Below are 10,823 nucleotides of genomic sequence, written 5' to 3'. Positions count from 1 at the left end.
AGAAACTGCTTGTCAATGACAGTAACCTGTACTCCACAGCATTTTACGGAAATCCATCTGATCCCTATTCTGGGGATCATTTGAGTGAATTACACTGGAGATGACATATCTGTGAGACAGCATAAATGTTTCATTCCTAATTTTGGGTAATTTTTGAAAAATGGGAATAAAATATATGGTTACACATAGTTTTACCTATTGTTTTTGCCCTGACTTCAAAAATTATGTTTGAGAGTAGTGTTGATAGTGTTCAAAGAGTGATTTTTTTTTTTTTTTCATTTTCAGAGCAATTTCTGGCTTCAGTTTTGAGGTTTTTTTTTTTTTTTATGTTTTTTATGCAAGTGTTATGAAGCATATCACAGCAGCTGCATTCAAAGTACATTATTGTAATGTCGATTGACCAACTACTTATAGAGAAAGTTCTGAAGAAAAAATTCAGCACAAGATCGTCAATGGGGTCGTTTCCAATATTTTAAAAGTATTTTTTTCTGAAAGAACATGCTTAAAAACATAGGATCTAACTATTTTTTAAATAATTTGTTTAAGTTTAATATTTTTAAAAAATTACTTAAATTGGTGATCTTTCAATGTTTACATTTCTTGCTGATGACATCACAAATGATGAAATGTCATTCTGTGTTGCCATTCACAGAGCAAAAGATTTAATTTGCGTCTTTACTCACATGTATTGGCAACAATATGGTTGATAGCAAGCGTAGAACGCAATTTCAATTCGCTTCTTGATTATCATAACGTGGAAATGTGTTACAAAGATGCGCCAAAAAGCATCATTTGTGATGTCATTTAGACCACGCCTTATTTGAAAAATCGGACATTTAAAAAAGTTAATTAAAAATTAACTGTTGGGAAAATTAAAGAATTTTCTGGGTCCATGTTATTTTTTTTGCTTATTCTATCAATTTCAGTGACTAAAAGTACTACAGTAGACTCCCGATTATCCGCGAGCGGTTTATCTGCGGGGCGGATTATCTGCGAAACAATCAACAATCATAAACATGTATTTTCGCAGTAAAAAGCGAATACCATTGGCTGTTTTTTTTTTTTTTTTTTTTGAAAAATTGTAAATTTACTCGGTTGTTTTTGCTTGATTGATTGATTTAATTTTATTATTATTATTATTATTATTATTATTATTGTGCGTTCTTCATCGTACATACACTTGTTTGTTATTGATGTTAAGTCTGGTTGTGCAAAAATACAAAACATTTGTACTGTACTCTATATGTATTTTCACTGTTTGCAGAAAGTGTTATGCATCAATACAGTTAAGAATTTGAGATAGGACAATTTTTACCTGATTTGTCCCCCATTTTAGTCTTTTTGCGGTTATCCGCGATTTTTTATTATCCGCGGCACTTGTGCCACCCAATTCCGCGGATAATCGGGAGTTTACTGTACTTTTGACTGAAGGAAGCAACCCCATTGCTTGTATTGTTTGTTACTCTTCTTGTGCTACTGTGGTATGCTGAAGAGTTTATTAGTTTTTTATTATTCAAAATGATCATAATTCACGTGCCTATGGGTTTTACACTCATAAGATAAATATAAAAGTTATATATGCTTTTAAATTAATGTAGTATATATATATATGTTTTAGATTCTTATTACAAAATTAGTGGAACATTTTTTGTTATTGTCTTTTTTTTATTGATTGCTTCTTTTACAGAATTCAAAAGTACTTGAATTTATATGTTGATATATTTCTCTTTTCATCAGTCAATGCTTATAAAGACAGTGAATTGGTTTAGACAGTCATTTTATCATCTTGGAGATCTTTTTGTACAAGCTGGTTTGCTTCCCGAAGGTGAGCTGATCTTTTTCCTGACATTAGAAGAAATTCAAGATATGATGGAACACAGAACACCAGGTCTTGTACCCAAGTAAGTTTTTATTTGAAATGCCTCATTAATTAGTGCAAATATGAAATTTGTTCTCTTTATGCATTCATTAAAATTGTATGTTGCAAGAATTGTCAATCCTGTTCCCCAATGAGAACAACTGATTAAATATTCTGAAAGTGAAATTAATTTAGTTTTTCTTGATCCATACATTTATGTAAATATTAGTTTTCAAGATACTTTAGGAATTGTTCAAAAAAAAAAAATCAAATATCTTTATAAGAAGTTTTCACTTTTATCTTTACTGAATTCAATTAGTTTCCCTTAAAAAAGTAAAAATGGAAAACAGAAATCCTTTACATTTTTAAACTATGTGTATGTTCTTTTTCCCTCTTCTGATGAACTTAAATATTTCTTGAAACACCAGTAGTTATTGTACATGCATGGCATTTTATTATTATTTTTTCAGTTTATAATTTTAAATTGCATTAGGCTGTAAATAAAAATAGATCATTTAGCATAACCATGTTTTGTTTTAATGCCCTAGAGCTATTCGTAGAAGGCGGCTTCATCCAACTTTGAACAGCCTTCAGTTCCCCGAAATCATAGAAGGCATTCCAAAACCTGTGAGTACTATTTGTAACTCTTTATTTGATGTTTTATTGCATTGACTTTTAGTGGCAGAGTCACACATTTGACAGCCTATCACAATGCAATTTTGGGGGCTTCCTTTATCTTATGTTAACATTTTTCATATACAATTTTGGAGCCTTCATCTCATGAGTCCCTTCTTAATTGACATTTGCAACATGGTAAATCTTTCCCTGGTGGCTTTTTATGCTAAAACATTGCTGTTATAATATTTATGGTGACAACTTCAATGAATTACGTTAATTGTTGAATTATTATTTCAGTGGGAGTTCTTAAGTACAGTCTCTTGGCTTCTGCCAAGAGATACTGCCCATTAATATTAAAATATGATTGTTTATTTTTAACTGACATTTAATTGAATGAAGTTTATTATTCTTTATCTGCTGCACTAATTACGATTTTAATCTTTAGATTAAAGAAGACAAAGACGTTTCAAAGTATGCAGCTTCGTTTACTTTAAAAGGTTTGAAACTTAATAATTGATCCAATTTTAAATTTAAACAGTAAAATGCAGTTAAAATTCATATTTCAATAATTACGTATTATTGTAGCATATAATAGTAAAATTACCTTAAAACTTAACCTACCAAGATGCAGAGTACTTATCTCCTTTGTGTATTACCTCATGAGCAATCTTACCAGCAAGGATGTGCCGACCTAAACTCGCTTTTGGAGCAATCTTGGGAGCAGGAAAATGCTGAGTTTGGAGCAACTTGGAGCAGTAAAACGGCGAATTTGGAGCAGCTTGGAGCAGTAAAATTGCAAATTTGGTGCAGCCTGGAGCAGTAAAATCACAAATTGGAACAGCTTGCAGCAGCAAAAGTTTAAATTTTGCATCAATTTGGAGAAACTATGTATATTTGAGGGCTGGGAAAATCTTTAAAATTTGACATGCCCCATTGAGCATGTTTATCTAAAAAATACATACCCGAATAAAAATTATACTTGCTCAGTGTTTTATATTGTATCATAACAAAAATGTTTGGATTTGTCATATAGTATTAATCAGACAAAAAACTAATTTAAAAGTTTTATATCTGAATCAAGAATTATTTCAATATGAAACATAAAAAAAAGTTTAAATAAATAATACATAATAAGCCATTATTAAAATTACCAATGCTTAATTAAAAAATTATAATACAGTAAAACCTGTAAAGTTGATGACCACCTTTGTAAGTTGACCACCTGTCTATGTTGACCGCTTTTGTCAAGAACGGAATTAGTCCTACCTTATATTAAGACTGTCCCATTTTATGAAAAAAACTTCCTTTACCCAATAGATGGCGCAAAATGTTGCACCCTGGTTGTGACGAAAGCATCATGCTCGTTGTACGTTTTAGCCGCAAACTAGTTTTACAACTGACAGGATTTACGCGACATCCAGAAAAGGGGACAAACCGGAATTTGTGTGGAGGAGATATTGTTCTTCAGAGGAGTCAGTGAGGAATGTCTTTCATTGTTCGAAACACACCCCTCAAGTGCCTTCAGGCATTGACAGCGCGAAGGAATCGGAAAAGCAAACAAAACCGCTGCAGAGAAATGAGATGAGAGCATTTTTGCTTCGATTTGAAGTTTAGATCAGAAATGATTTCGTTATACTAAGGGTTCATCTTTTTAACCGCGGAAACTTCGATAAATTTATCGCAACATATTTTAGAAATGTCTTCTTTTTGGCTATTAAATCTACTAATAAAAGTTGTCAATCTAATGTTTTTTTTTTTTTTAAATATTAATCTTTAGAAGCTTTGTTTCCTTCATGCTGCATTTATAGAAATTGCTAAATAGTAATAGAAAAGACTGGAAAGTTTGTTAAATCAGACTTGGACAGTTTAAAAGAAAATTGTGTTTGAAAGGTCACATTTTTTTAATCTTTACGAGGAATTTTACCTTTTGTTCATGACAAAGGTCCACAAAAATTACCATGGAATTACAGAGAAAACTTGGTGGTACGAATCTTTTAAAATTTTGAAGAAGAAAACATAGTTTTTTACGGCATTTAACAGGGCCCAGTCGTGCAAAGAGGGGGAGGAACAGCCCCCCCCCCCGAGATCGATCTTAGTTTTCGCCTAACTTGGAAATAGTCGGGGGGCTACGGGGGAAGAAACTGCAAATTGTGATAAAATTATGAAACTCGGCATGCTTGTAGACATTGTATAAACAAAAATTTTACAAAGGGGAGGCATTCCAAAATCCCCCCCCCCGGCTGCCATTTCTGGTCCAGAACCAAAAACGGCGATTCTTTTTAAATTTTCGTTATTATAATTTTTTTAATCATTGGTTGTGTCATTCCATGGATGTTTATTACATTTTTTATTATTTAAAACTCCAAAAAAATCTAATTTCAGAAATAACTTCACAAAAAATGGTTTTTTAAAAATAAAATCAATATTTTTAAATTATGAGTTCTCTGAAGTGAATTTTTCCCCCATAACAGAATTACAGGTTTCTGAGTTTGAAGATACATTACATTTGTGTTATATCAAAGTAGGATTCCAGTTATCCAAACTCTAATTGCCCGAACTGTCCAATTATCCGGTCATGATGCCCCTCGTTTTAAATGACTGAGCACGCATAATTGAAACTATTTGAGAAGGGTATAATAGAATAAGGACTTGAAGAAAAAAGAGAGAAAAAAAATTAATTTTCAGACAACATAATTCTAATAGAAAGAAATTTAAAGTTAATTTTAAATTTCTGTTCATTATTATTATCGCTATTGTTGCTGTTTTTAATTCTCCGTCACCCAATTAATCATCAGTAAGCTTTTTCTCATTTTATAATTAAAAAAAACAAAAACATATATATATATATATATATATATATAAACAAATTCAAGTTTTGGAGCACCGTATCAAAGCTGGTGCTTTTAAAATTAAAGTTTATTAGATCATAGATTTCAACTAACTTTAGTATCGTTACTGAAACTTTGAAGGAGTTGATTTTGTGTGTGTGTTATATACAAATATACGTGTACAATATACGAATTTTGTATTAACTTATCCAATTATTTAAGACATTTTTAAACACCCTTTAAACTGTTCCAGACCATTTCTTAACAATATATTACCGTTTCTTGCATAAACAGCTGAATTTTTACCGTATTTAAAAAAAAAAACAGCAGTATTCAAACGATGCACAATATCAATTATCAATGGGAGAGAGAGACATGAAAAAAAAAAAACAGTACGGTACATATACAGTATGCAGTAATAATGAAGCACTACACTGTAATAGTACTATACAGTATTGCTGTGCTATCTTCGATCAGTGGCGGATTTACATTCTTTTCAAGGGGGTGGCGGTTGAAAAACGTGGAAGCCATATTTCTCCCCTCAACCCACTATGTAGGGGGGAGGGAATCAATTGCCCACTTTTAGCCTGTATTTTAAATTTTAATCACCCCCTATCGCCCCTCACAAACTTATCGCTCCCCTCAAGAGTTAAATCTCCCTTTTGGTGGCTATCACCCCCAGGTTTAGAAACCACTGTTCTAAATCATAGCAAAATGTATCATCATACCAGTATAGTGTAGTCCATGGAAGAAAAAGGTTGGAAGATACATATAGAAATATAAAAATTATTAATGTTCAAAAAAGAGGGGAGGGGCGAGCTTCGGTTTCAAATTAAAAAGTGGGTAATGCTGTCCATCTTCGACTACACTGTCTCAACTTAATTTAAAGCAAATTTGTGGAATGTACTTGATTGAAATTAATAGCAAAAGCTAGTACTTCCTTTAATTCTATATTATTGGTTTTCGAAAATGACAGTTACGGAGGGGGCGGTCGTCTCCACCACCCCCCTGGTAAATCCGCCACTGCCTTCGAACCATTTTTTAGAGTTTCAAGCGTTCAAGAATTCCTTATCTTGTCACAAATTTTCACTTTTTCTTTCTATCTTCACAAACATAGCATGAAACAGCGTGCTTTGGTGCAGAATATTTCATCACCTTTCATATTTAGAATTTAAAATATTAAAAGAAAATTGTGGAGTTGTTATTTATACACACTAACAAAGCGATGTTTTGACTAGCGCTGGGTGGGAACTAGAGCAGTTAGTGATGCTAAAAGGATGAAAGTATATTCACGAAACTAATATTTAGTAGTAAATAGCGAAGCCGTCATTTTGCGCCACGATTCCTTTCCAAAAGTTTTCGTGTTGTGGGTGAGAAATTTGCGTTAGCTCTAACATTCGTTACTCGAGAAAAACTCGCGTTATAGGCATTTGGCGTAAGTTGAATCGCTTTGGAGCAGAAGCCGACTGTATATGAGAGATATAAATGTTCAATTTTGATTGGGGAAAATGTAAATTTATCATACATTTCACGACAGTATATTTTTGAGTATTATAGTTTAAAGTTGGTTGTATTCAAAACGTTGATCAGAATAAAACATGCGTCTTGTTTTGCCACAATGACTTGAGCAGAAAACGGACAACCAAGTTAGAAAAGTTACTTATTGGATTTAGTTCCAGCACTTCTCTGCTTCCCAAACGTGATGAAATTTTAACTAAATACTGATTTTTTTTCCTTTTGTTTTAGCAAGATTAGTGAACTCCCCTCCCCCCTTCGATGATGAGTAGTCATTTGATTGTCATCATTTTTATTTGGAGGAGAATGGAATATATACTATGACTACGAGCATTCTTCGGAAGGGCTAGAGAGGTGAAAACCAGGAAAATATGTAGCAAAAAGAGAGATCCAATGGGGTATTCCCCCAAAAATATTTTAAAAATCAATAAAACGATCTATCCTTCCTGGATTTCGTTTCAAAGTTTATTTCAGGTCCGTCATTTGGGAAATCAGGGTGAGGAGGGGCCATTGGAACCCCCTGGATTTTAGAAATATTTTAAAAAAAAGTAGTCTTTTTGTTCGTATTTTTTGTTTGTTCCTTTAAATATTAGGCAAATGTTTGGATAGGTAGCCTCTCCCCCGGAATTTTTCCGGAATTGAAGTTACCAAAACGTATTTTAATCAAGTTTTAGTGATTGGGGGGGGGGGGGAGAAATGATTGGGGGTAATATGAAGGAAACTTTGGAAATTTAAGTTTCAGAAATAGAATAGTAGATTATCTTTGATGGCAAGGCGAAACGATCGGAGACCCTCACCCGGAATTTTTTTTTAAATTTAAATCCTGAAAAGGAATGTTTGTACGGTCTTTAATTATGCAAAAGGAATAGAAGGCACTCCTGTGAAATATTTCCGAAATTGAAAGCTTAAAAATCCATTTCTTTGCTATTTTTAGGGAATGGGATAGGGTTCTAGGAACTTCTCGAAATATTTCCAAAATTAAGTCCTGAAAACGCAATTACATGACATCTTTCAGGATGAGGGTTGGGGTTAAGAGACTGTCTCACAAAAAAATTCGATATTGAAGTTCCAAAAACTAACTTTCAGACAATTTTAGATAATGTTATAGTGAGGTTTTTTTCGACTCTTTCGCGGCAATTTGTAGGGATGCAAGTCCGTAAACCAAAATGTAATAATGCTGAGGGATCATCAGGCTCTTTAAATTCGCCACTACGCTCAAGTATTGATGCTTCTCTAAAATGATTTTTTTCCTCTACATATTTTAGTTTTTAAACTGTTTAATGATATGTTTTTGAATGTGTTCTCTTATAAGAAATTCTTCGCGACTCCCTTGGAAGTCACAACATGCTGGTTTGGAACCGCTGATCTGGAGCATTAGTAATTAATCAAGCTAGTCAATTAATGGTTAAAATATTTTTTTTCTCAATAAAAGTTGTACTATACACATTCATATCTTTAGCATAAAAATGTTTGTAATTACTTTGGTATAAAGAAAAAAGCTTTAAAACTAGCATTTAACTATGTCATTACTACAGGTAGATCGTGTTTGTTAATTACTGGCGTTGAAGGCATTTTAGATCAATGCATGTAATCGACCAACCTTCAATAACAAACAGCATAAATGGATAGTTATTAAATGCATTTTTTTTCCTTCACTGAGAATAAGCATTGATCAGCATATCTCAGTAAATGAACCTGTAAAATTAAATTTAACCTAGAAAAAGGTGATTCAACATTTTATCTGATAACAATTTGCACCAGTAAGAAAAGTGACTTCCTTGAAAACTTCTAGATGTCTCTGTAAGTATATCGTACGTAACCTTCATAATGGTCAAATCAAAACCTTTGTTACAACTTAGTTCAACTTACTGGCTGATGGTCAGTAACTCGCGGATCACACTATAATACTTCCTGTGCAATTTAAATAAACGCTTATCAATATCATGTTTACTTAATCTGTTACTTTTCCAAGTCTAAAACTTTAAAGTATAAAATTGAGATGAAGATTTACTTAATCCATTTGCACAAATTTGACATTTTTATGCTTGTATTTGCAATTTATTCCCAGAATTTTAAGCTTTGTCTTAAAATTTTGATACATTCAAATATAAAAACCATTAAACGTTACATAATATACGAAGTACCTACTTTCTAAAAAAGTTTCGTGTCTACAAGGTAATGATTTGAGCCTATTACGCGTACGCACACAATATGTAAAAATCTTTACTTTTCAAGTTCAATTTTTTTTTTTTTTTTTTTGAAAGTTCATATATTATCATACATAATACTTTGCTCTTTGTTATAAAGGGCAAATATATGCACAAAGATGTCACACCTGCGCAAATGGATTGAGCAAGGTTTTTTTAATTAAATAAGAACTATTTTCAGATCATCTTTGTCCTTCGTTAACATTAGAAAATATTAATTACTTCTTGAAAAATAGTTAAAATTGTTGTTGAAATAAAGTATCACGAAATTTTAATGATCTCTGTTGCGTCAATTTAGAAAGATATTCATTGCGGATTAGGAAAGATTGTGTGGCGAGCACTCGTAGGCCAACCCTCCAATTCTAGTTCACCCACCTGTTTCTAATAACACGGAAAATACACACGGGGACGTCCTCCCTCCCCCCTTTCTCTTTCCTTGACTACAATCACTGCCGCCTCGAGCCCAAGCTACAAGCACTGACATCCGATACCACTGGCCATCACTTCGGGCACACGCATGGAAAGCCTCACTTTTTCGCAAAAATCTAGTTCATCTGCAAAACTGACTGATGGCGATATTTGTCCGGCGGGATCTCCATGCGATCACGAACAATTGGTTTTAGAGAAAAAAAAATCTAGACTGATTTATGAAGAATATGAAGGAATGAAACTTGTTACAGAAAGTTTATGGTCCATATGGAATGATTTATTAGCATAAAAATGAGAAAAAAGCCGAGCTATTAATAAAATAGACCTTAATTTCACGTATCCTTACTTATTCGAGTTTTTGACGCCATCTATTGGCACTTTAGGCAACTATAAGATTAGTGGACAGAATCGAGTAAGTTTCAGAACACGTGAGCATTGAAAAATTTTTTAATGATATTTACAAAATATTTCAATTGCAATGCGTCTACATTGTTTCTATGGTTCAGAGAAAAAAATCTCGAATCTCTGTGTTTAGATGATTTTTCATGAATGTGTTTAAGAGAAATATTTCATATTTGACAAAAAGTACTTTTTAATACCATTTTGTGATAAATGTAGGTAACTCAGCAGCAATTTACTTCATGCACGTTGTTTTTTACACATTCATCTGATATAGTAAAAAGTTTCATTGCAATCCGGCGATTAGATTTTTTTTGTCGCTGTTCCCAAAGAGTCAAGTTTAGCATGTTTTTCTACCGGAACAGCCTTAATGAAGGAAAACCTCTGTAACTTGACCACCTCTCTATCTTGACCACTAATATGCACCAAAATTGGTTTGGAGGATTGTAAAAAAACCCTTTGTTGACCACTTGGTTTATTTTTTAAAACTTAATTTAGTAAATTATTTTATTTCATTATTATTTTTTTTTATTACTTTCCAAGAATATTTTTAATGCTTTGATGCCTCACCAGCATTTTACTAACTAAATAAACAGTAGTATAAAGCTTATCTAAACCTCCTTGTGAGTTTAACCACATGGGAAAACTACTAAGAACACTTTTATTCTCCAATCTTTTTTTAAAATTTTGTTGTTGTATTTGAGATAGCCTTTTGCACTCTCTTTTCAATAAAAACAGGTGTCAGTAGAAAAGTACAAAGTCTTTATTTCCAGTTGCAATATTTTGTGGCAACTGGCAACACTGGAATTGTGCTAAAGAGTAAAGTTACTTGCATTGCAGTATTTCTGGTGCAAGGGATTAAGAGATAGGACATTTTCATTTTCAACTGCCTTTTTAAACTATGAGAGTCCAGCTTGTTGCTCTTTGTGTTATAGTTTTACATAAAATGGCTTCGAAAAGAAAGTTATT

The 10,823-nt window shown here is 32.6% G+C and overlaps 1 protein-coding gene across 1 annotated transcript in view; it reads left to right on the top strand.

Annotated features, from left to right (window-relative positions):
- Positions 1–10,823, top strand: part of LOC129220924 (uncharacterized phosphotransferase YvkC-like) — a 90,078-nt gene that overhangs the window by 70,331 nt on the left and 8,924 nt on the right. The window contains exons 20-22 of the mRNA XM_054855359.1: positions 1,738–1,901; positions 2,407–2,485; positions 2,922–2,973. Of these exons, the coding sequence (XP_054711334.1) occupies positions 1,738–1,901; positions 2,407–2,485; positions 2,922–2,973 (295 nt within the window). The remainder of the gene's footprint in view (positions 1–1,737; positions 1,902–2,406; positions 2,486–2,921; positions 2,974–10,823) is intronic.

The sequence above is a fragment of the Uloborus diversus genome, chromosome 4 (genome assembly GCF_026930045.1).
Source record: "Uloborus diversus isolate 005 chromosome 4, Udiv.v.3.1, whole genome shotgun sequence".
NCBI lineage: Eukaryota > Metazoa > Arthropoda > Arachnida > Araneae > Uloboridae > Uloborus > Uloborus diversus.
The sequence above is the reverse complement of the archived record's forward strand: the minus strand, read 5'-3'. Positions and strand labels throughout refer to the sequence as shown.